The 27523-nt window shown below is 43.2% G+C and overlaps 1 protein-coding gene across 1 annotated transcript in view; it reads right to left on the reverse strand.

Moving 5' to 3' along the window:
• Positions 1–5597: 5597 nt before the first annotated feature.
• The window catches only part of LOC144798912 (uncharacterized), a 160695-nt gene continuing 138769 nt past the window's right edge, over positions 5598–27523 (reverse strand). The window contains exons 9-11 of the mRNA XM_078670024.1: positions 14255–14361; positions 6373–6477; positions 5598–5798 (exon numbers count right to left, since the gene is read on the reverse strand). Coding sequence (XP_078526150.1) covers positions 6408–6477; positions 14255–14361 — 177 coding nt within the window. The 3' untranslated portion in view covers positions 5598–5798; positions 6373–6407. The remainder of the gene's footprint in view (positions 5799–6372; positions 6478–14254; positions 14362–27523) is intronic.

Here is a 27523-nt window from a genome sequence, read left to right on the forward strand (position 1 = left end):
CTCTTCACGGCAACACAGCTGCCCAATGACACTCTGCACCAGGTTACAGCCAGCTGCTGTCCGCCATGATGCTTCGACATTGAGCTTCCTGCTACTGCTTCTCTCTAAAATGCAGCGGCAGTTCAGGCGGTGCTAAACAGAGAGGGCGGGCAGAGGAAGCCCGCAAGGAACAGCAATGTGGGCAGGCTCTTCAGGGCAAAGCAGCTGCCCCATGACACTGCACAATGTGAGAGTGTGCTACTGGCCACCATGATTCGGCCACATCATTTTGATTTGCATCACAATAGTATATTTGAAAAGTATGAAAACAATCAGGGTGAACCCAGAATATAATAAGTAGCTTTGGGAGCAGCTTCACCCTTACACTGCTTTTTTGCAAGTAGCTCCTGCCACCAGCATGTGACTCTACCTTCCTCTAACTCTCTTCCACTCTTCATCTCATTCTTTCTTTCGTCACTCTACCTCTCACTTATATGCGCAAATAACTAACTGGCGCTATATATCATCTCACTCTCCCTTTCTATCACTTTCACAACTGGGCTCTCTCTCACATAAGCAAACACATTTCCAATAGCTCTGACTCTAAAAAATGTGTGACCTATTGCATTGCAAATGCTTGTTTTCCTAGTTGCATTTTTTTGTGATCAATTACTTTGAGAGCAAAGGCTCATTAATCTTGCTTTCAAGCTTCTGCAAATATTTCCACCTAGTTAGAGAGCATTCTGGGAGCATAATATGTAGCCTCATATTGTTAAACTTTGGTAACGTGTGTACATATTTTTATAATGGGCCCACTGTCAGCCGTACAGAAGGAGCTTGCAACATTTCTTTAGAGCGCTCACCCTAATAATAAAGGCTTTGCATTAATGAACCATAAATATAAGTCTGAACAGCATTAGCATATGGACACGAATTTACCTTTACTGCAGACGGTGCCCTTTCCTGATCCATAATGTGGTAATTTAAACTGGCAGCCAAAGGGTTTGTGCCGCAGGGGGTTCGGCCTACTTGTCCCAAGGACAAAACAAACATGAAAACTTGTTGTCCTTGACCCCAAACAATACAACTTGGAAGTCAGGCTATAGGATTTTCACACCCCATGGCCATTTGTGTTTAAGAAGTGGGGTGATGATAGCATGCTTTAGAGGAGCCGGCATGTCTCCTGATCAGAGGAAGTAATTTATGTTCAAAAGATGCCTCGGAGCACGAGTCCTTAGGTGAAACTGCAACTTATTTTGTCAACCAGACTGCATCGGTCTCCAGGGGTTTGGTGGAGATTAATGTACGTTGTAGTAGAGGAAGGGGGAGGAGGCAGAGGGTCTGGTGTGTAGGGGAGTCACACAGATGTTTGGGGATTTTAGATTCAATTAACCCAAGTTGGTCTGCGCATTGATGAGATATCCACTGGTTGCTTGTGAGAGCATCAGCCAGCTCATGGTAGAGGTTAAAGAAACCTTTTGATATGTTGAATAACTTGTTAATACATGTAGGAAGTTTGCTCTGTATTTACTATACCAAAGTGAGGTATAGTGTGCACAGACTCCAGTGGAACCCCAAAGGTAGGCAGAGGTAAAGTTAGATAGCACCTCACTCTTTATTTGTGGTAGTGTGGTCGAGCAGTAAGGCTTTATCAGAGGACAGTGTTAAGCATTTGCTGTACACAGTCAGCAAATGAATTCACACACTCAAAGACTGAACTTCAGACCAATTGTTTTTGTATAAAAAAATATTCTTTTAGTTATTTTATTTCCTAGAACAAAGCAAGCCTGGCACATGTAAGTGATCAGTACTTTGCAGTAAATATACAGATTGTAACAGTTTGGATTGCAATTGTAAATGTACTTTGTTTTGACTTACAGTATTGTTTCTCAGAAATGCAATGCTATGTATATACAGCACATATACTTTGTATAGGATTTTCAATAAAATTACAGGCAAGTTACTTTTGAGATTACTTTTCTTACAGTGTCGTATCATTGGATACTACACCGGGACATTTCCTGAAAACAGGTAAGTAAAATCGTTTTTTTTTAGTTAGAGCAATGTTAAAGAATTTCTTCAGGCTTCCAAACTGCACACTTAGAACTTTTTCCAAGAAAAACAGTCAATGTTATCCTATGGAGGAAAATAGTGTTATCCGTTTTAGACTAAGTATTCGGTAGTGGGAGTTTAGATTCTGGAGGTAGACTCAGGGTCCCCCAGGGTCAGGGACTCTCGTTACACCCTCAGCGGCACTAGGGCGGCTGGGTGCAGAGCGCTGTGGCCTAATGTTATCCAAAGGGGGATAGCGGGCCTCTGGTTGGTGGCTGCTGACGAGCAGGCCCCTTAGTTAAGGGAGCACAGCTCCTAGACTTTAGCTCAGGGCAAATTGGGAAACAAAGTAGCACCAAAGGTGCACCCTCAGCGGCACTAGGGCGGCGGGTGCAGGGTGCTCTTTCGACATCGGGCACCCTGTTGTATGCAATGGGGAACCTCCAGTTTGCACAGGCACTGCAGGCTTGGGGACGAAGGTCTTCTGGGTGCGACCACCACTTCGAGAGGTAAATTGGGATCTTGGCACCGTCGGTTGGACCACACAAGGCCTTGGGGTATCAGGTGCAAAGGTGCCTTTCAGGGTCGGATCTTCTTACCAGCTCCTGGTCGTGGTTGGGGGGACCTTCCGGATTAAGGCTGCAGGATTCAGCTGAAGATTTGAGGCAGGTCAGGGGTCGCCGGATCTCGGGTCAGGATCGCCGGGGGGACCTCCTCGTGGTGTTTGTCCTCTCAAGCTTGGGGCATGGACGTCGGGTGCAGAGTGGTGCGGATTTCCGGTGTCCGTCCGGAGCCAGAGGTTGGAGATTAACAAATCCGGTGTTTACAGGAGACACAGTCTTTGTGGTTGAAGACAGGCAGGTCCTCCGGGGTATTCGAGGTTGCTGGCTGCAGGACACACCGGGTTTTCGCAGGAGCAGGTTCGAGGTGGAGACAGGCCAGTAGGGCTGGGGCCAAGTCAGTGGGCAACTTCCTCTTGTTAGCTTTGACACGGCTGTTCGGTCCTCCTCCTTCTTATCTTGTAGTTTCTTCTGGTCTGAGGAAGAAAGGTTCAGTGGTGCCCCTAAATACTAGATTTAGGGACGTTACAGGTAGGTAAAAAGATTGGGATCAATGGGTCCCTTCCCTGGGGTGGGTACACCCCCTATTATACCACCCTCCAGTGGGAGGGGGGCATAGGCCTTTCCCTGGTTGGCGGAGTCGCCCCATCAGCAAGATGGTGGGGACTGAGAGTAGTGCTTCACCTCGCCTCCCCCACCTAAGGGGTGGAGTTGGCAGAGGTGGGCACACCTCTCGTCCTCACTTGTTTTTCCTGTAGGTTCTCCCACCCAAAGTGGAGGTCAGAACCAGTGGGGACCAGTTGCTGAATACAGCAAGTGGCCTGGGGGAGCTCACAAAAGCGGCAAGTCTTTGAAGCTTCCCCTTCGTGGACCCTGCCCATCCTCAGGTAGGAGGCGTGGCACCTCGTCCCAGGATGTGCATTGTTCCAGGCCCCTGGGAGCAGCAGGCTCTCGACCCAGGGGTCCAGAAACATGTTTGGTGGTGGCAGCTGAAAGCAGCCACTCAGCCTGGACACTAGTAGTAGGTTAGTTTTCAGGGGGCATCTGTAAGATGACCTCAGAGCATTTTTCATTAAATCCCACACTAGCATCAGTGTGGGTTTAATGTGCTGAGAAGTTTGAAACCAAACTTCTCAGTTTTCAGTGTAGCCATATTGGTGCTGTGGAGTTCATAATGACAAACTCCCAGCACCATCTACTCTTGATGGCAACACTGCACTCACAATGTCTAAGAATGGACGTAGACACTGTAGGGGTTATGGGGTCATGCACCTGCACCCTCACCACTGGTATAGTGCACTCAGCTAGAGGGGTGCCTGAGCTATGCCAGGGCAGTGGGTTGTAGGCATGGCACACAGTGTGCCATGTTGAATCTTCACTTTGTTCTGCACCAAAACACACAGCCTGCAAACGCAGTGTGTGAGTGTTAAGATACAGAACCTCTAAGGGTGGCACAATAAGTGTTGCTGCCCTCAGAGGGCTTCTCTGGTCACAGTGCCCTGGGTACCTGTGGTACCATTTACCAGGGGCTGACCTGTGGCCAGAGATGCCAATTGGGTTTAGGCTTCAATGCAGTTTTTAGGGGAAGAACATAAGCCCTGGGTACCTGGTTAGCAGCAGCCCAGGGGACACTCAGTCAAAGCACATCAGCAATTCAGCAAAAAGTGGGGGCAACCATGCAGAAAGAGGGCACTTTCTTACAATACATTTTACGAAGCAGGCCTTTTTACCATTCTAACTGACCTTGGGCTGACTTTTCTGTGCATCTTACAGAAAATGTTGCTCTTTTCAGTCTTTTCAGTTGGGTCACTGCGTTCTAGGTTCTAGGGTGACCTTGTAGTGTGGCGACTTATTAATTGAACAACTTGGTCAGACTTGAGCAAGAATGTCTAGGGCAGCAGATATGTTATAGTAGTATGAAACTGTTAAAAAAAACTGGTGTAGGGTTGGTGGTTAATGTTTTAACTTTGCAGTATGTTGATTCAAGAGGGGAGAAGAGGTATCCCTTATGGTGCAAGCAATGGGTGCATAAGATTGGTGAAGTTAGTGGATATGAAAGAGGGGTCTCATGTTTGTGGCTGTGCAGACAGATGAAAGGTTTCCAGAAAGTAAGGTAAATGTCCTGGGCCTCTATTTATTGGAAACGTAGGGGTTGCATATTCTCAATTTGGTCTCTTAAAGATCTCAAACACTGTCAACCTATCTAAAATGTATGGAGAAACGTGAGTCAGATTGAAAAAATTCTAATCAGCAAAGTCCTAGGAAGCAAACAAAGATCCCTAACAGGTTAGGATGCCTCCTGTTTTTCAGATTCATCAAAAAGATAAATTCCTAAACAATACATTGGGCTTACTAAACTTCACTAGCTGAACACAGTGCCACACCACTTTGACTTCAGTTAATTAGAATCACAGAACCATATTGAAAAGGGGTAGTCTCTAAGGAAATGGAATATACAAATACTGATAACAAAATATATATGACAGCAGACTGCTGTTCCTAAACAATAGCAGCAGTACCCTTGGTATAACACTGCATTATGCTTTGATGTATATTTACACCTCTATGGGGGTCAATCAAAGTATAAACAAATGTCAACAGGATATCCAGTGTCAAGAATGAACTTGTATTAAAAACAGCAAGGCAAAAAATATCCTAAGGTTGCAGATTGAAAAATACCCTTGTAAAGTAAATGACTAATATTAAAAAACATATGTATCCAGAACTTTCAGGGGGTGGTCCTGAGAACGAGGATGCAGAAGGGTGAGCTTTACCCCAGGTGAGCTATGGCAAACCAGTTGAGTGAGATGGTGAGGCCTCTTGCTGTAGAATATTCCAGGACATTGCAGTCTTGTTGTGAGGTAGACTGAAATGCTTGAGGCCCCTTGTATAAGAAGACAATTTTCACAGCACTTCCCAAGTAACAAACAAAGTCATGTATCTTGAAATACACCAAAACAAACTCAAAAGCAAAATAAATGACACATTAAAGGCAAAGACACAAGCTTCATGTTTTTAAAGAGTTTTATTACAACTGTACTGTCATACAATGGAATAAGATTCTCCCACTAGTGACTACTGGAATGCCCACAGAAGTAAAACAAACCGTACAGGCAGAAAATTGGATTTTTGAAACCAATCACTAAACACAGGACTGAAGGAAAAGTCATCTTTTTTCAAAAATGGGTAGGCTTGATCGAAGAGATTCTAAAATTTAAAAGAAACACAGTTATTTGTCGATTAAATAAATCACATTTTCATCTCATTTAATCTCTTATTTCAGAAGTATTTACGAGTTTCCCAGCAACATAGGTCCTCCTCTGTCTAACAAGTGGGCTATCGGCACCATCTATAAATGGAAAAGGCTTTGGTGGGACAGAGTCCTTTCGTAACACCCAAAAAGTGCAGGATAGTGGTTTCTTTTTCAACCAATTGAATTCTGGGTCATTGAAGAGGTCAAACATGGGGATAGAAGTATTTTTAAAGGGAAAAACACCTGATAGCCCCAAGTCACTTCCACGTACATGGTAAAGAAGCAAATAAGATGCAATTTGAGGAATCAAACTAACTGTTCTGTCTTTTACCTGTATGACAAAAATGTATTCATGTGATGGGTAGCCAAATGAAGCAACGCAATAGAAATATTTGGACCCGTGAATTTGGATGACTTATCTGGCAGAGTAAAAACTGCACTCTTTGAAGGGAGTTTTTGTCACTCAGAAAATACCACTCAATCACAAAAACAGAAAACATTTTCACTCTAACAAAGCTAGTAACATACCTTATGAACTGGATGTGAGGATTCCATTCACAACTTCACTCTTGAATGTGCTTGGCAGCGTGCATCTCTGTAATGGCCGCGCTATCCTCTACGGAGGTGGAAACTCTGTAGTGTTAAAGGAATGATTAGCTTTCTTCATGCAGGGCCAATGGCTTTAAAAGATAATCTGAGTAACTTTTTGAAACAACAAATCGGAGACAGATTTACAGAACTGCATACTAATTCGCCAGCAGGCACATACATCACGAATTGTGAAATATAAAATGTTGTTGAGTTTCATAGTTAAAACTGTGAAACAAAAAGAAAATGCTACATGACCGAACAAGTCTACCGCAGATCACTTAGGAATTGTAGTCTCATTGAATGGAAACTGTAGGTTGACACAACCTAAACTCTAACACACATACGTGGACACAAGCAGTGTTCAACATACAAACTCGCCCCTTTTGTTTTAGAGTAGACATAAAGGCACCCTGTTTTAACAGTGGGAGCACCTGTTGAAGAGTCACCATGTGAAAGTGATTTTATTGTATGTGAAGGTTTAATTAACGGAGATCAAAAATAGGTCTGAGAGAACCGTCCTTTTTGGGTATGAGAAAGTACAGGAAGTATAAGCCCGACCCCATATATTGTAGTGGTATGGGCCCTATGGCTCCCTTCAAAAGGAGAGATCGAACCTCTTGTTTGAGGAGGTGTAATGGTCTGGTGACATTTAGTGTGAAAGTGGAGGAATGTTTGGAGGATTGTTGGTAAGCTCCAGGCATTAACCAGAACAGATAATTCCTAGAACCCATTTGTCTGTAGGTATTGCTTGCCAGACGGGTAGGAATTGTCAAAGACGACCCCGAAAGGTGTTAAAGGACCGGGGGGGAAGTGTAGGCAAGTCACTGTTTGGTGTTGGCGGGGGAGGTGCGAGTGTTGAAACTTCTACCTCTACGTTTGCCATTGTTACCTTTCTAGCCCCTTCTGAAGAAACCCTTGGAAGCAGAGAGCGGATTGTTGCTTTTGTATGGTGTAGAGGCAGTGTGTGAAGAGGTATTCTTGGACCCCCCACGATAGAAGGAGCGCCGAAAGGAACAACGGCCAGAAGAGGACTGTAGGGCTAACACAGATTTTGCCACGTCCGTGTCCTTTTTCATATTTTCTAAGGACGTGTCTACAACAGGACCAAAGAGGTGTAATTTGTAAAACGGCGTGTTAAGAATAGAAGCTTGAACTTCTGGTTTATACCCAGAAATACTTAACCACGTATGCCTTCTTAGTTGCACGCTGGTGTTGACGGCTCTAGCCGCAGTGTTAGACACATCTAACGCGCACCTAATGGAATGGTTAGAGACGAGCTTCCCCTCTTGCACTAGGTCTTCAGCTTTGGACTTGTGCTCATCAGGCAGGAATTGGAGTAATTGCTCCATTTCGTCCCAATCCGCCCTATGGTACCTGGCTAAAAGACTTTGGTGTTAGAAATGCACCAGAAATTTGCAGCTTGGGAGGCTACTCTTTCCCCAGAGGCATGTTTCAACTTAGACTCTCTGTCCAGAGGTGGAGCACCAGCTGACGTTTGAGAATAGACCAGTTTACCGGCATTAGAAACTACTAACGAAGCTAAGGGTAACTGGCCCTTGATGTAAACTGGATCGATGGTGCAGATTTATACTTTTTGTCTATCCTGGGGGTGAGAATAAGTGCCTGAACAGGATTCTTAAATATGTCGTCCACATGTCTTAGCATACCTTTGAGCATGGGGAGTGTTTGAATGGCTCTTTGGGAACAGCTAAGTGTTTGAAAAGGGAAATCCTCTTCTAGAGATTCTCTGTGTAATTGAACCCAGTGATAATCAGCAGGTCTGCTTAATAAGTCTATATAGCCTACGTTGTCATCTGGTGGAGAAGGTTTAGTAGAGTAAAGATCAGGATTGTTACCTGTGGGAGAATCTGTGTTGTAATCCTTCCAGGGGTCTGCAGGTGCAGGAGCACTGTCCCCATCCCAATCATCCTGATCATCAGGTGTGTATCGTGGTGGTGAATTAGTAGGGGTAATTAACAAGTGTGTTTCTAGGGAAGGAAGTGATGGAGGAGGAGAAGTATTAGTTCCCACATGTTTCCTCTTTAAAGGAAGGTAATAGGCTTCCTCTGAGTCAGATTTGTGTTTGAGTGGCAATTTGGTCGCAATATGTCCAGTTTTGGGATTGGTGTACAATTCCTTTTGTTTCGGGTCTGGTTTTGGAGGCGGAACATTGAAACGGGGCTCCTTCGAAGGTCCCGGAGCATCTTTAGGTTTCAGCGCCAAAGTTTTTGGTGCCGGTGTCCTGGGAGCCAAGGATTTAGGTTCCGAAGGTTTCAGCTCGGTGCCCGAGTGTGGGCGACTCGATCCCGAGCCGGAAGGCCTTGACATATGTTTCACTGCCGATCCCATAGGAAGGGCGTTGGAAACATGTTCTCGGTGCCGACAATGGCCCGAAGACAGAGTGAGACAGGAGCCTATTTTTTCCGGCCGAGTTGGACATTGCCGGAAGGGCAGATCGGTTCTCACGATACGCTGACCTTACGGGATGTCTTCGTCCACATTGGAGCCGGACTCAGAGACAGGCTCTTCTTGTTCTTCCTCAGGTCCTAAGGCATCAAAGGTTTCCTGTTCGGAATCTTCTCCGAAGATGTCTGGAGTGAAGCCAGTGTTCTGGCTCTGCATGGCGTGACTTTGAGACCGACTGTTGCGGAGCAGTTTCTTCAGGCACAAATATTTAAATGCGTCGCAGTCTTGTTCGTTGTGCTCTGGAGAGAAGCTCAGGTTACACACTTTGTGCGAGTCGGTGCGCGGGAACTTCGTGTGGCACCGAGCGCCGAATTTGAATGCAGTCTGTTCCATCGACTGTGAGGCGGACCGACGCGGGTATGCCAGACGGGCTTCCACGAGTTTCCCCGATCTAAATGAGTTTTTTTTGTATTAAATACAATACACGGAGAAGGGAAATACACAATCGAAAACAATACCATTGAGGGTAAATGGATTGTGCACAGAGGGGAACCCGAGAAACGGTGTCGAACCGGAGCGCAGCAATTCTTGTCCGAACTAGATGGCGGAAAAAAAAATTCTAGGAATGGAGTTTTTGCCCCTGCGCACTATCACTGAAAGGAGGAGTCACCTACCTCGTGACTAGAAAGACTTCTTAGAAAAACAACTTGCAAACATCCATACCCAACACTAGATGGCAGGAGTATGCAAAGCATGTGATCTACAGCTCACATGCCACGAACAAAGTGCATCATGAATTACCACTGTAAGATATGCAAGTGCCATTGCCTGCCAGTTGTGGGTCCCGCTATACGAGTATGGTGAGGCGGCAGCACATGGCTGCCTCCACAACCTGCATTTTTGCACTGGGCTCCGTCTGGTTACATCTGAGAACCTTAACCTGGGCAGTGTCCAATTTTAGAGATACACACAAGTCCTGCATAGTAGGTAAGGGCCTTTCCGTTCTCACTCATACATTGGGCTGGGACAGTGAAGTACTACTTGTATACGAGGTGCATGGCCTTAACTAGATGAATTGAGTTGCGCTAAATACCGGGCTGTTAGCCATATAACAGACACTAAAATATACAATAAAGTGTTGGATGAAATGCTTCCCAGTCCATCCTTATTTTGCCCACCATGCCACCTCAGTTTGGACCCACCTATATGCAAATAATTTTTGGCCCTGCTGCAGTGGGAACAACCCTGACCAAACTGCCAATTCAGGTCCTCACTGAACTAGAACATAAGCAACCCAGGGCCAGTTTTGCTCTAGTAACACACTAAACTACACAAAAAAGTGATGAACGGAATGCTTGAATTAATCTCAGCCACTGGTAATTACTCGAGACCTCATCCCAGTCCAATGTCATTTTCCACACAATGCCACCTCAGTTTGAACCAGCTACATCCAATCGGTGTGGACCCTGCTCTAATAGGAACAGTCCAGCCTTAACTGCCAAGCCAGGTCCCCCCTGAACCGGAACACAAGCACCCAAAGGAAATGCCCAGAAGTGGGATCCTTGTTCACAGTGCCACTGGAACCAAGCTACACCAGACTGAAGAGTTTTAATCTGGACATTCCCCAGTCTTGGGCTGCTTGTGCTCCGGTTTGAAGAGGACCTGGCTAGGCAGTTCGGGATGGACTGTTCCCACTGGAGCAGGGTCAAGACTGATTTGCATATCACTTGGTCGAACCGGAGGTGGTATGGTGAGCGAAAGAATGATGGGTCGGGATTCTACCTACCCCAAGCGATTGCCAATGGTTAGGCTTATTGCCAGCATCCTCCCTTCACCTTTTGTGCGTTTGATGTGCCATATTACAGAAGCACCTGCAGAGTACTAGACTCAAAATATACCAAGTCATGCAAGCCAAACCCTAGATTTTCCCCATATCCTTCAGACCAAATGGCGCGCAGGCGATTTCGAGGACATGTTCTGAAAATTCAATCTTCTACCAAGAGAGGAGAAGTTTCTCAGAAATAGCAGTGGTGTACCTGCATGCAAGAGCTCGGTTATTGTGGCACACATGGTGCATCAAAGGGTGTCGCTGGATTCCAGGAGGGGGAAGACATGAGAGAAAGTAGATCTAGCAAACACAAAAGCCTACCAGGCGATCACTAGAAGAGACATCTTTGTATGTTACCCAAACAGACAAAAGTCAGGGGACAAATATCCGTTTCCAGAAAGTAATGACTGGCTGCTTCCTGAGTGTGTCCTTCCTCTTGAGCCAAATGTTTTAACCTACAGTGTGGTGACTACATCACAACTAGAGACTCGGAGGAAAGAAAACGTTAAACTCATAAGACAAGAATGCCGAATTCATTTTCAACGTTCAACTTTCTTCAGAAGAAAACGAGGAATACAACCATACTAGCTATCCAATTTACATTATAATCACTGACTTATACCTTAAGTACCCTGACAAGCTCAGGAGTCGCACTGGTGAGATAGACGCATGCTTCTTCCTAGGCCAGAAAACGTAGGATTTATCTGGCATGGCACCTGACGCTCATATAGAAGGCAGAATCCTTGAACATGGACACAAAGGATGAATAGGGCCGACTGGGAACCTAACAAAACCCTGGCAAATCTATCCTACCCAGCCACACACTTTTCTCACGTCTGCTGTCATTACCTGGGGAGCAACAACACTCTGCTTTCACACAGATGCTTCCAATGGCTCCAGTCCACCAAGGCAATACCCGGTGGAATGAAAGGGCAGTCCAGCTGTGTGTATGAAGATATGATCATGTATACGCATGAAAGTTGAAGAATGTAACCCGCTACATGTCTAGTATTAACAATTTCATAGGGACCAGTTAGTCGCTGCAACCACATATGAAAAATGGGGGTGTCCTGAACCTTACCTTGGCACATACATCTGAACTGAACAGATAGCTTTCAGACTTGAATCAGTTTGCTGGATGCACTATGCAATGAAGAAAAAACAATACCAACCTCTGGTAGTTGTGGAGATGAAATTACGAGGATCGTCCTCTGTATGGAGTATGGCCATTAAAATCACGCCGATATCAGGAGAGCCACATTTAAAAAAATTAAAATTTGGTTCCACCTGGTATGCGGCCGTGATGGGCATGTGCTCCAATGTCCATGCACTGGGCCTGACTCCCTCCGAAGGGCATTATCCTGTGCAACAAACCCATCAATGACAGGCAGTGCATAGTTAGAACCTGAGAAATGAGAGTGAGTAGGTGGTAATATATAAATGAGCAAACCACAAAGAAAAATGGTGAACAGCCTTACAAGGTCACATTCACACTTTGATCTCTTTAGGAAGATGCTGAATGCAGTGCAAATGTTTCAGGGAAGTGAAGCTCAAGTTCGGGTACTATCAAGGAACCCTAATGTTATAGAAGGAACCCTAATGTTATAGTAGGAAAAAATTACGAAGGCATTTGTTGCACTGTGCAATAGTAGATGAGAGCTCACCCAGACTTGTTCTTTTATTACCACAATGCATGAAACCGGGCAGGAGGGTGACTTACACAAGACACAGAGTTAAAGGTGACTCCCATGTGTGAGGTAGCTGGGACAATCAGTTTTTTCCTCAAGCCGCCATTCACTCTCACAGATTCACTGACAGCTTAAGGGTGAGTAAGACTCGCACAAAAATCTCTTACTGTTAGGGTTTCACTGTGTGTAAGACTGAGGGACACTGATTGGCCCTTACAGTAGGGGTGATTCTTATTGTGCAGAAGTCACAGTCTGGTAAACCCACAAAAACCATTCAACCTCAATAAATTACATCTTTTCAGATGTAAAACTAAAAGCTGGAAAATCTGTAGCTGTCATCGGAGCAAAAGCCTGGACCTTTCTTCCCAGACATCTTAGACTTTCTCATTCAGAACCCACCTTTAGGAAGCTGCTGAAAACTTGGATTTTTGCAGCCCCGGACTCTCTCTGCCTCTCGCTTATTTGATCCCTGCATCTGTTTGTAGCAGCCTGGAGCCTCTTTTTCTCCCTTTTGCTTAACATCAAAATGTTCCTTTAGAGCCATAGTATGCCTTATAAACTTTGTATATATACACATACATACATCTTGAATTGATCCGCACTAAAAAACATACAATTTACATTTAGAGTGCCTTATAATCAGCCACAAACGGTTCTAAGAGAAAAGTCTGTGTGTGAATTCAGAGCAGAGATGTTTGTTGAGCAGACCTACTGCTTCAAAAAACAGCAATTTTTCATTAGCAAGAAAGGTTTAAAGCACAGGAGATCATAGGCTTGCATCAACAAATTCATTTTCATTTGTGCACCGAGATAATAATTCGAGGTATGAAGTGTTGAAGACCAAAATGAGCAGAACATTTTCTGATCACACCATCGCTCTTCAATGTAAAATGCTTCGTCTGCCCTACAATAGATGTTTTGTCCACAGCAGGTTCAGTGCGCGCTTCAAAAAGTTAATGACACTACGTGAAAATGAGCTTAAGTCAATTTTAAAAACACAGATCGCAAGCAATTATTTCAGTGGCGCAAATCCACTTAAAAAAGGATTTACCATTTTGAAAAATTAATTTAAATTATCAAAAAGCAATCAGAAGAGGTAATGGTAAACGGGACATGGATAAACAAGCTGACTTTGACCTCTCCAGTCTAACAAACGGTTAATGCTACCTGTGAACGTGTGGAGCCAACCTTACTTAAAAGCTCCAAAGATTAAGAGGCGTATCAGACTTGTGATCTTCAGCACACTGCTGTTTGTCTGGAAAGCCGAACTGATGATCTTCCCCCCAGCAGACGTTTAAGACCAACTATATGGAAAGCTGGTTCTGTTCAGAGGCTGCGCCACCAGTGCGTGTCCCTTCAACTCTTTACAACCCCTCTTTTCGGATCCTGTAACTGAACGGCAAGTTAGGTTTACGGTGAGGCTTGGGTGTCAGTCGCTGTCTCTCTTGTGCCTGCTGACTCGTGGCCACAACTGGCATCAAGTTTGACAGCAGAACCGTACAACCGAGATCCTAAAATGAAGAAATATGGGAGTCCTACAGAAAAAAAACTGCAGGAGCAGAAAGAAAAATGTTAACTTTGATTAGAACATTATTTCCTACAGAACTGCAGAATTTGTTTTTGAACAGTGTGTCATCTCAGTAGACACAATTGAGCTTTTGGTGGAGGAAAAAGGAAGAAGAGTGTGTCTAGCTCAAGGGAAGCAGACTTTGGGCCTCCTCACCAACAAGAAGAACAGTTGTGGCCTTTGGTAGCAGAAGACTGTAAACGATAAAAGCTTTCACCCAGACAACATGGGCGTTTCGGAAAGTCTGGAATCTGCTGAGAGAAGTCACACAAGAAAACATAAAAACAACAATCAACATTGGCCATTTGCTAAAGAGTTCCAGCTACTTACATGGGACCAGGCTCTGCACTCTCCCTTTCTTCCCAACCAAAGCTGGGTTCTTCTTTGATGTGTCTAACCTGGAAATCTACTCCTAGCTCTGTCTGATTAGGTTCTTTCTGTGGAAAATAGAAAAATAATCAAGATTTAGGTTATTTTTCAGTGATGATATTTTAATAGGCTTCTCCCCTTCATGAATCCTCCGGTCCATGTTACACTGAACAAAGGATAATGTACAGCATGGCAATCTAGGAGACACAAAAGTATTGTTAGATTAGGTAGATAAAAAAAAAGGAAAATGTTCCGTACCCTATAAGCATCTCTCCGTAGTATATAGTACTGTAGATTCGCATGATTTGCAAAATCCTGCCATCTAGTTTTGGGGCAGGATACTACAAAGTGTTTTTCTTTGACGAACGTTCGAGTCACAGGATGTTGTGTCATTCCACCACTATTCCCACAGACACAGACTGCCTTAGATTTTCGTTCAGCGGGTGAAAATGGAGTATACAGTAAGACTAAAATAATGTGCTCTGTGCATGGTATGTGGGTGAATAATGTGCAATTTAAGAAATGTGCCATCTGTGCCAGTTTCTGGAGAGGAGGGTAGATACATGTGAATCTACAATGATACACGCCTCGAACAGATGGTTAATGGGCAACATTTCCAGTTTGTAGCATGGGTGGCTGTAGATCTAGATGCTATGTATCGACTGTAAAGCAGTTTCTTCCCAGCGATGGCTTGTGTGTAGATGATACAGAAAATACTTCCTTAACGTTGTCTAGCCAACCAATGCCTGCCATTGCTGTTGTTACCTCTGTAACTTTCCCTCAAGTATGTACTGCCTACTTGGGACTTGTGATAAGCCTTCTGTTGCAGGCCACTCTCTGAAGTACAGCATGATATGCAGTATCATCTGGCAGAGATGGTTTGGCTGGGTATGATTCTAGGTCTGGATCATCTATAGGGTCGATGTGTCAAAGGTTGTCCCCGTACCTTGCCCCAGCAGAAGGGTCTCCACCCCCATATGGACTACCTAAGTTGGAGAAGGAATGGACTAAAGTCTCCGAAGATTACGGTGTGGAGAATGCGGTGAGTAAGACTGTGTGGTAGTGAAATCCTGAATATGAAAGGCTGTTGAGGAGGGCGTGTTGCCTTCTCCGTATGCCTCTTCGGTACTGGGTGCCGTGGCGAGCTGAAGGGGAGTTCCTCCTCAAAAGTTAACTTCTGTTTTTTGGGAAATGGGGGCAGTGTAGTCAATAGTTTACCAGGGGGCAGCTTAGCATAAATCCTTCCACTTTTTGGGTAAATGAATAGGGCGGTTGCGGGACACTGAGGTTCTCAGACAGTTTCTTTAGGATGCGTGCTCCGGACTCTGTATCTTGTCGTGTATTTCTATAGGTTCTGAATCGATCCCCCTATTCCTGACCCTATTCTGGTTAAACTAACTAGCTAGTTAACTAACAGTCAGCCCATGAGGCAAGAACAGCCCCCATGATGCAGATACCGTTATCTGACGCAGTCACACTACGGCACAGGAACGTGTTATCTGATTAGGTCATAACGCTTGAGATCTAATTAGACAAGCGACATTCCTCCAGCCCCTGATAAGGCATACGACGTTCTCATAACAAATCAAACCTATGACAACCTGGATAATCCGTGCGGCCATTGTTTTGATTTCACAGAGAACTTTAGTAAAGAATGTGCTAACGAGCAAGTCGTATGACATCTTTATTGACGTACCTATGTCCATCCATACGTCAATCCCGGCACCTTTAAGGTATAAATATTGCCGACCTTGCCCTATGCAAACACACGCGTGGTGACAAGACGGAGCAGCCATACTTGCCGAAGCCGAGAGCAGAAGCAGACCCCGCTGGCAGCAGCCCCGCCTTCCTGACGCGCTGAGAGACGCGCTGCTATCTCAAGCCGAGAGACCCAGCACCGGCGCTTCCGGGTAGCCCTCGCAGGCAGCCTGGAATATCGAGAGCAGAGAAAGAGATACCATTCCTCATTCATCCTAAATTCCAGGTACAGAACTGAATAACCCCTCACCGAGAATTCTTTAGTTATTCACTTGGCAAAAACAAACTTAACTTAAACTGTAACTTTCTATTCCCGCCCACGCATTAGACTTAGGTCAGGTACACGGGGTAGGCGTATTTAGAAACACCAGTTGAGTACGTTTAGTCAAATGTATATGTGTATGTAAATATATTTTAATCATTTCAAACATCATATGGCTCAGAAACCATATCAATGTTTTTACAGTATTATTTTATACTATTGCTTTTAATGTATGCACTTTACTTAACTCTAAGTATTGCAATAATATCGATCCATTTCTCATGTATGAGAAAAGAGACTGATCAATAAATAACACCTTTTTATTGAACACGCCCGTCTCTTCCTTTTCTCTACATTCTGATGAGACTAAGAATGCACGTACTGACTGAGTAAAATAATTGCCTTGTGCTCACACGACTCTTGAGATTGACTCTTGATTAGGGGAGAGCAAAGTTGTCATGTTCTATGGTTGTCAGAAACTAAATCCCTTCTTGTCTAATCAGGGGAGTTAATTCCTTCCTTGAACATTCGAGAAAGTTTCTAGCGAACTCTGAGCTTAGCTGGCAAACCCAAAAATTAAGTCTAGTATCGACAGTAGTAGACCTAGTTAACGTCTGGTCTAGGCCTTTACTATTGTAGGTACTATTCCAATGCGCAGAGCCTATTGGGAAAATAGGAGCTACACTACATGGCGCCCAACGCGTTTGGAAAGGGCGATAAAACTAACGTAAGACATTTAGAGTAACTCAGTCGTGCTTTCTCATTCAGACCCCTTTTCCCAAATACTCCAAAGACGTCTGGAGTGGGTGAAAGGTTATATCCTCCAAAACCTCGCAGGAGGGAACTCCTATGTATGGTTCTTGGTCAAGTCAACGTTGAAGGATAAAAACAGTTCCAAAGTATTGTGCATCTAATCTCTGTTTCCATAAAGAAACCTGATCTGCCAATAGACATAATACCATCCTGTCAATAAAATGGAAGACAGTGATGAAGAAAGAGAGGCAGTTAGATTAGCAGCTGAAATAGCAGCAGCTGATACTACAGCACTCGATGCAGACCCGGATATAATACTCATCCAGGTCGCCAAAAGAAGATCTATAACTCTAAAACTTATAGAAAATGGACTGACACCTAGAGGTGGTACAGTCATATTCGTAATTGAGGCACACGAATATCGGCAGACAGAGGTATACTATTCATGGATACATTTTCCAGCAGCAAATGCTGTAACAAAGTACTTCCACTATTACAAAGTAGAGGAACCTCCTGAAACATACACTCCTTTCGAGGAGGTGGAAGTACCACTCAAATTCCAAGAGCATTTGCTCTTATTTGATGGCGCCCTAAAACATAATAATCACATTACAAGGCTCGGTCCTTTAGGAAGACCAGGAGCAACGTGGCCGGTCTTAGCCGGATACACACCACATCCAGACATCGATAGAATGCCTGCAGCAGAGCTGTTAATACAGCTAAAACAACTACTAAAAATTCATAGACAATTAGTTCAGTATGTGATGCGGACTTCAACAATTCAGCCAGCGATTAAATTTTCACAGCTGACCCCTCACCAGGGGAACACAAATAAAATTACACCACAGAACATCCAATCCTGCCTAGGTAAAGTTCCAGCTAAACGGGAACAAATACCATTCTGGTTGGCACAGAAAATCACCCAAATAGAGGTGGTGTTTCCTGACACCACCCCGCTGGAAAAACACAGGATTCTGACTATATGTCTCCCAATGGGAATCGCACCACACATTGAGGACTGTGACACTTGGGGTACAGTCTTTGCTTCCATCTACACAAAAACGCACGGTGTCCCATCCATTTCGGTGATACCAGATGTGCTAAAACAAATTCAAGATGAATACGGTCCAGAACCTGCTTTAACTCTTGGTATGAAATTACTGAAAGACTACAAGCAGGTCTCGGCTATATTACTAGCCAACATAAAAGGTGAAGCAGCAAACGTGGCGATCCGCCAGAGGTTAAAAGAGACAGATATAGCAGACCAACCAGCTGAAATTGCCAGAATCATAGAAAAATCCTATGAAGAACTAGGCAGAGATAGTCTAGGTGGAATACCAGTAAAACCGCAACTGACTACAAGTCCAGAAAAAATATTTTTTAATAATAATAATTCACCAAAAAAGAACTGGGATGGAAACAAACAATCCAATCCTAAAGAAAAGAAATTCCAGTCCAGAGGAAGGTCTCCGAGGCGAAGAGAGAAATCTCCAAACCAAAGACAGAGGTCACCGCAGAGTGACCCCTCTGGGAATAGATATAACCTTAGAAATAGGGATAATATTAAAAAACCTGATAGATATCAAGACATTGATACACGTCCCTCTCAATCTTTTCAGAATTCCTTGCAGAAATCGGAAAGAAGAGGACGATCAGAAGAGCACGCCAAGTCCAAAGACAAGGAACCTGCTCAGCTAAAAAAGAAATTACAATTTCCAAAAAAGAAGGTAGCCAGTATAAAGGTAGTTAACAATGCCGAGAATACTGAGGACACAACTGAAAAACGGAGAGTGGGCTCAGACAATGCTAGACAGCGCAGCAGAGGTGAGCATAGCTCGCAAAGTCCTTATGAATCATCTGGAGACAGTGGACACGAATGAATACCTTCAAGTGGAAACTGCAGACACCAGAGTTAGCAAGCCCCACAAGATATACGAGATAACATTACGTATAGAGGGAGATAAGACTAGGAAAATAAGGGGACTATTTTGGGATAACCTCTCCAAAGGCTATGACATCCTTCTAGCTGAAAAAGACTGGCCACCAGAGTTTGTCAGGGAGTGCCCTCATGGCGAAGAAGTAATTATGCCTGCCTTCTCGAATCAAATCCCGATTCATAAAAAATATACACTTGCTAGAAAGTGGGCAGTGGCCTTAGCACCTGCTTTATATAAAAATCATGTAGGATGGGATGAGGATTCTCCTCCTCACAAAATCCAGTTAAAATCACAACCTACTGCACAAAGGCAGTACCCAATTAAGCAAGAAGCTAAAAAACAAGTAAATGAAATACTAGATCAGCTAGAATACCAGGGGGTGATTGAAACTTGCACCTCACAAATGAACAATCCTTTGTTTCCGGTCTCCAAACCAGACAATTCATATCGTCTAGTTTTGGATTACCGACACCTTAACACATTTTGCAAAACTTTTGCAGTGCAAAACTCACACAGTGCTGCACTAATGAATAACATAGTGCGCAAAAAATACAAAACAACCTTGGACATCTCCAATGGATTCTTTTGTCAAAACATAGCACCAGAGAGCAGATATTTAACTGCATTTTCAGTAAATGGCACTCAAAAACAATTCTGTCGGTTAGCCCAGGGGTACAAGAACAGCCCGGGGGTATTCTCAGCGAGAGTAACAGAATTACTACAACTATATGATGATGAAGCATTATCTTATGTCGATGACATTTACTTAACAGATGATGACTTGGATACTCACTTGAAAAGAGTAAACACCATAATACTTGGGTTCGCTGCAGAGGGTTACAAATTCAACTTTAAAAAGTCCCGAATTGCCCATCTGACAGTCCTATTCTTAGGATATGAGTTATCAAGTGAAGGCAAAAGCCTGGCAGACAATTTCCTAGAGAAATGTGCCGTAATCCAAGCTCCTAAAACACTAAAAAACCTACAGTCAATTCTAGGCTTCCTAAATTTCGGAAGAACTTACATTGCAAATTACGCAGAAAGGGTCAAACCCCTTTATGATCTAATTAAACCAGACTTTAAAAGATCCAGTTGGACTCAAACACACACAGAAATTTTGAGATCCTTACAAACAGACATGCTAATTAAAACAAAATTAGAAACACGTGATAACACACGCAACCTTGTGATCCGAGTCATCCCAGGAAGATGCGGATTCACATACCTGACCTCTAATGAGGGAGAAAAGGTACCAATTGCATTCAAATCACACATGTACACAGAAGCTGAACAGAAATTCAGTAATACAGAAAAAATAATTCGTGCAGTTCAAACCGCAATAGCTAGAGAAAAAGACATAGCTGATGGTAGACATATCTCAGTCAGAACAGCAGAATCAGCCTTTGAGGCACTAACAACACCGTGTAATTTACCAACAACAACATTGAATCCGGAATGGATACAATGGGTGAATTCAATCACAACGGACAAAGTATACTACTACCTTGATCCAGAACTAGAAGAATTGAAAAATTAAAATATGAAAAGACGTATCCTCTGCCAATCGACATTCTGCCTCTACGACATTACGCCTGTGTAATCTATACAGACGGACATGCTCAACCGTCCGTTTGGGGAGAACAAGCATACAACCCCACATGTGCGATTACAAAAGAAGTGTGGCGCGGAGGTCTATTAAAACCTCTATTAACAAAATCACACTCAGTAGAAACTAATTCAGAACAACAAACTGAAATAATCGCATTGAAAATGGCGCTAGATAATGCGGATCGCGAATTCCCGACACTTATAGTGTCAGATTCATATTACTGCGTCAAAGCATATAACAGCGATTTGCATACATGGATTCAGAACGGTTACAAAGATGACACAGATGCACCAATAAAGCAGAGACTGCTCTGGGAACAAGTAGCTCTTTTGAAAAAAGAACTACCAAAGACTCACGTGACTCACTCACTGAGTCATCAACGTGATGGCGTTCACGTTGTAGGGAATTCATTGGCTGAAACAGCCGCAGCGGCAGCCACTAAATCGGCTCCCGTAGTTCGAAAAAAGCGTACATTAAAATACATTGACGGTGAAACATTGCTGGCGGTGAAAACGTCATCAAAAGGCGACTGCTCAGCGTTACCGATCAACTATCCACTCAATTACACATACATAATCGATGCAAACTCTGTCCCTTTTGCTCGAATCCCTGGAGTGGGGGATAGAGTGATTCCAAACATGGACAGGAGAAACTTGTTAATCGCAGACGCACATATGGGTGAGGGTCTTGGACACCTCAAACTAAAAGATTCTCTAGAAGATTTACAATCACGGTACTGGTGGCCAGGCATGAGCCTACATCATACCATGTTTGTAAAAAACTGCCCAAACTGCAACAGAAATCGCAGTGGGGAGAGAAAAAATAAAATACGGTGGAATCTGACTGCAGATAACATCACCAGTAAAAAGAATGGCTTGCGATTAACATATACAGGCTAGTTTCCACTTATAATGTAGATCCACAGCACTCGGCTGACGTCCGGACTGTTATACAAGATTTGCGAGTCTAAATGGCATATACGCTAAGAGCATGTTACGTTTGACCATTGTTTTCAATCAGGCAATCCAGCCTGGGGGGGGAACATGGCCAAATGAGCACAGCCCAGCGGGAATCTTCTCACTTCCTTCCTGAGGGTATGGGATGGTGTAAAGAAAAAACCAAGGCAGAAAGCAATCTATAATGGAAAGGATATTAGGTTCGGGAGCTGGGTGGGTCAAACATCTAATAAGTGTCCAACGTAGTCTAAATAACTTGCCAAGAAATTCTCTGAAGGGATTCAGTCCGTACGAATTATTATTCGGAACTAGGATGTTGATCTCTGACCTTGATAGTCAGACTTCAGTGGTAATAGAAAAAACCTTTGATGTCAAAGACCGTTTGGCTATTTTGCAGGACTTAAACAAAACAAGAAAAGACCTGAGCAACATACAGTTGAAACAACAGCCAACAACCACTGAAGAATCACCACCTGTCCCAGCAAGACCTGTCTGGATTCCAAAAGTCGGGGATCTAGTCAGGGAGAAGATCGCGGTAAAGAAGGAATTTGGGCCTTCTTACAGAAAAGCAGTTCCTGTCTTGTCTGTCAACGGGACAAGATCAGTTGTACTACCGCCACTTGCTGGAAAAAAGGAGAACCGAGTTGTATCCATCGACCTGGTAAAACCACAACATGTGGCCGATAACAAACAGTAGGCCAAGTGGACTCCCAATAAGTAGCAGAACACCAAGGTTTGCTACCAGTACAGAGGTCCTAACAAAGAGGCTCATCACATTCGAAACGCCTACAGAAGAACAACAAGGACTATGCAACAATGCAATAGAACTCAGACCTCTGAAAACCCAAATAAAGACATTTAGCAGAGACACACCAATCTATACTGAAGTACCAAGTGAAAATGCAAGAAACAAAAATCCTGAACCAATTGGAACAATTGACAGAACTGCATCTGGTTACTTCATCAACTTCGATGATTCCTCTGAAGGTTTCAGTGAATCAAAGACACAGCCATCATCCAAATCCTTTAAAGACAAAGCGAAGGAACTTTTGAAACAACTGAAAGAAACATATCTGGTTTCTCCATGGATTGAATTTTGGGTGGGTTTTGGTGCATTTATCCTCATACTTTGGCTCATCATGGTATTTACTTTGGGACGCTTCATTGAGGGAAAATATGCTAAAATGGACACAGCAAGTCAGAACATCAACTTGGTCCTCAAACCACACACATCTTCACACGTCGAGAAAAGAGAACTTTCTCCAGAACTTTCTTCAGCCAACTTCACAGCCAATCCGATACCTGGTGCGGTAGCCTGGGACAACACTGACTATGAAATTTATGGTCCGGTCGAGATCCTGAAATATCCACACCAAATCAAGATCTCCTTGAGTGACTTTGCAAAACCAAACTCATTTGCTGATGATTGGGACTTTGAAAGTATTAACAACATGATGTCTGACTTAGTAATGTCTGCTAAATTTACAAAACATGATTATTTGCAAGGTTCTACAAATTATGATAGTATGTATTGCTATAACCATTATGGTAACAGTTTTTTGCATAAATCTGCACAACCTAGAAATGTTTTAAATTATAATCAATGGGAACATTGTGCAACACCTCCAAAAGGGAGCTCAGGAACCGTTTATGACAAATATTAATATTTTTCAGGTTTTAACATAAGTAATGCTGAAACATTTTATTTTAAATTGTCAAACAAGACAGGGATGAAAACCATGATAACCAACACAAAATTGATATATTCAGATTCATTCTTTGAAAAAATGAATACTTTTGGATTTGATTATTGGGACAAAAATGTTGATTTGAAAAGTGTTTGGGGTACAAAAGATTGGCAAGTACAGGGTTTAGAAGCTTTGTTTAGAGCCTGCATGATCCCAGAACAAATGATATTTTTAAATGATACTGTTCAACAAACCACCTGTCTCGGCTTAGCCAAAATCAAAGATTTAAATAACCCGTCTATTCCAAAGCCAACAATGTTTAGCAACACTTCTAAAGATGAAGAGATAGACGTAAACCATATATTAAACCAAAACAGAACACATCCTGATTGGAAACAATGGTTGATCTGGCCCACAGATACAAATAACTGTCAAGATAGATTCCTGAATAAAACCCAGGGTTTTAGAATGACCAGGCCAGACCCTAGATATCCCCAAAGACATCACCCAGGGATAATAACAACCTACAGTGTGGGCAAATTATGCCTTCAATGGCTTCAAACTTCCACACTGCCTGAAATTAAGCAACACCTAACTTTACTTACTAATGGTGCTGACTTGCGTGATTTCATAATGGGACCACGCAAACAGCGTCAAAAGCGTTTCATAGCAGCCTCTGTATATGCAGCATACAATGAGGCCTGGAAGGTTACTCAAATTGAAACAGCAGAAAGAATACGGGAAATTGACCGTATTAATTTGGAAAAATCACTTTCTGTAGTGGACAATGGGTATGACTCTGTCCTCCAGAATTTTTTCATTGGACAGCATTGTGTCTTCAGCAATCGATATATTATCGCAAGACTTACTGTTATTACAACATGGACAGTCACAATTGCGTTCTATTGTACAGCTTGGCTGGACGTTACAAAATCTGCGTTCAGGCTATGTGCCTTGGCGTTTAATCAACACAACGTCACTATTCCAAATCTTTAACCTTACTGATAGACAAATCGGTATGGCGCAAAAGGGTGCTGATTATACAATCTTGAGCATTGAAAAACTAGAAAGATTACCAATGACAATGTCAGAACGACCTGTCAGTGAATGGATAATCCACGGAATAATAAATATTCCAATCTCAACCTTCAGGTTTCAATACTGCCAAAAATATATACAGGCTGGCATGTACGAGAAATTGGGAAAGGGGTACCTTAAAACAACTTGGAACCTGCCCTATTCACATGCATGTGTCAGTAATAAAGGACAGAAAGTGTTTCTTAGTGGCAACAATTGTGCTATGTCACTAAGCGGCACGCTTCTGTGTAACGGTATTAGTTTGCACGGAGCCTGTGAAGGGAATTCATACAACCTTTCATGTCACCAGCAAGGCGCACCTGCAACTGAAATAGAACAATTCTTTCAGAGACTCTATAATGGGAGTTACATTCTTATTGTAGACCGCAGATGTTGCAGTCTTATGCCCGGGACTCCTTATCTAGTAACTACTACGGCGAAGGTCAAGTGCTGTGGACGTTCTTTGTTCCCCAGCTCCTTTCTAGACAGGGAGGCAAGGGCATGGCCCAGTTTGAAAATTACTTCTATTCGAATAGACACTTTAAGCAGAATGAAAACAGTGCTTCTACAGACGCCTACAAGGCTCACGTCATCAAAAGAAACGTATGATCTACAAGTCGCAAGGACGACTGCAGAGATACATACATTATTATCAACTAATTCCCCCGTACATTTCGCGGAAATCCTGAGCGAAATCTTAAATATTTCTGATACCACTGGGGTCTCAAAGGTATTTAAGACAGTATTTTCGATGGCATTAACACCATTCAAAGCCATACTGGGTATTTTTCCAGATTTCGTCCATTCGATTTTTGGCGGACTTCCCCTGATCCTGGGACTAATTGCAGGAATCCTATTCCTAGTCCTTATTTTTCGTTATGGCAACCCATGTCACAGATCAAACTCTCGCGACAATGGAAGATACGATCCTAACCATTGGATACCGGGACCGGATATCAAAAATCCTGGGACTCTCCCGGCTTAGAGACCTGAACATGACTTGGTTTCTATCATTTCGACCAATGTGGCAAAGGTGTGTTCTACCTGTACTAAGGTGTCTGCTATGCGGAGAAGAATGCGTGTTAGACACCTGTCTGACGCTACAATCGGATGCGCCGGTGGATGCAGATACACTGTTGGTTCCTACCAAGGTTCACGCTTTGTGCTGCCCTCAAAGGCTGCCAATCCTGATGACGGCATTCCTTGAATCTTCACCACTACGATTGAAGGGTAGTGAAGTTCAAGATGAAAGCAGCATCGAACAGGTACGACCTTCTGTCAGCAATGCGAATCAGAATGTCAATGGAGACAATCATGCGCACGAATGCATGGTTACCCCTATTTCCGACTTAGTGGAACTTTCCCATGAAGCTGTTGACAGTTTTTTCGAAAGCCTGAATGATATGATGTTCTCGCCAGAACAGAAATAGAGACTTTTGAGTAAACTCGCACACGGCGTTCCCTGAATTCGGCCTTCAACTTTAAAAATAAAGTCACATGAACAATTTCACTCCAGTTCACGGACAGCAATTTTTTTCAGCAAGCCCCTTAAAATATTTTTCTACATATTTTTTCCGGGACACTGATCTTCTGCTTAAAGTAAGAAACTATTCCTAGAGAACTAAGATTTCTATTTTTAGATACTTTATATAGACTTTAGCTGCCCACTGGTATGTTCACAAATATATTTTATTATGTGATGAAATGGTCTCGACCTTCCTTTCTGTATAGCCATATTAAGAGCCATTTCATGTGTATTTCTCATATACCAATAAGCAATAATGCATATAAATGCGTGTTTACTTTTGCATTTAATTCATAGCTTAAGTGCATACAATATATATGACTGCAATTTTTCAGTATATTTGAAAATTTCAAAATGCATTTATGTATTTTGGGGTGGTAAGGTATACACTATACTCTATAGTATGTTGTACTATGTTATACTATGCATAGATTAGTAGATATGACCATAGTTAGCGTGGAGTGGGTGTCGTGTATTTCTATAGGTTCTGAATCGATCCCCCTATTCCTGACCCTATTCTGGTTAAACTAACTAGCTAGTTAACTAACAGTCAGCCCATGAGGCAAGAACAGCCCCCATGATGCAGATACCGTTATCTGACGCAGTCACACTACGGCACAGGAACGTGTTATCTGATTAGGTCATAACGCTTGAGATCTAATTAGACAAGCGACATTCCTCCAGCCCCTGATAAGGCATACGACGTTCTCATAACAAATCAAACCTATGACAACCTGGATAATCCGTGCGGCCATTGTTTTGATTTCACAGAGAACTTTAGTAAAGAATGTGCTAACGAGCAAGTCGTATGACATCTTTATTGACGTACCTATGTCCATCCTTACGTCAATCCCGGCACCTTTAAGGTATAAATATTGCCGACCTTGCCCTATGCAAACACACGCGTGGTGACAAGACGGAGCAGCCATACTTGCCGAAGCCGAGAGCAGAAGCAGACCCCGCTGGCAGCAGCCCCGCCTTCCTGACGCGCTGAGAGACGCGCTGCTATCTCAAGCCGAGAGGACCCAGCACCGGTGCTTCCGGGTAGCCCTCGCAGGCAGCCTGGAATATCGAGAGCAGAGAAAGAGATACCATTCCTCATTCATCCTAAATTCCAGGTACAGAACTGAATAACCCCTCACCGAGAATTCTTTAGTTATTCACTTGGCAAAAACAAACTTAACTTAAACTGTAACTTTCTATTCCCGCCCACGCATTAGACTTAGGGGTCAGGTACACGGGGTAGGCGTATTTAGAAACACCAGTTGAGTACGTTTAGTCAAATGTATATGTGTATGTAAATATATTTTAATCATTTCAAACATCATATGGCTCAGAAACCATATCAATGTTTTTACAGTATTATTTTATACTATTGCTTTTAATGTATGCACTTTACTTAACTCTAAGTATTGCAATAATATCGATCCATTTCTCATGTATGAGAAAAGAGACTGATCAATAAATAACACCTTTTTATTGAACACGCCCGTCTCTTCCTTTTCTCTACATTCTGATGAGACTAAGAATGCACGTACTGACTGAGTAAAATAATTGCCTTGTGCTCACACGACTCTTGAGATTGACTCTTGATTAGGGGAGAGCAAAGTTGTCATGTTCTATGGTTGTCAGAAACTAAATCCCTTCTTGTCTAATCAGGGGAGT

The sequence above is a fragment of the Lissotriton helveticus genome, chromosome 12 (assembly GCF_964261635.1).
Source record: "Lissotriton helveticus chromosome 12, aLisHel1.1, whole genome shotgun sequence".
NCBI lineage: Eukaryota > Metazoa > Chordata > Amphibia > Caudata > Salamandridae > Lissotriton > Lissotriton helveticus.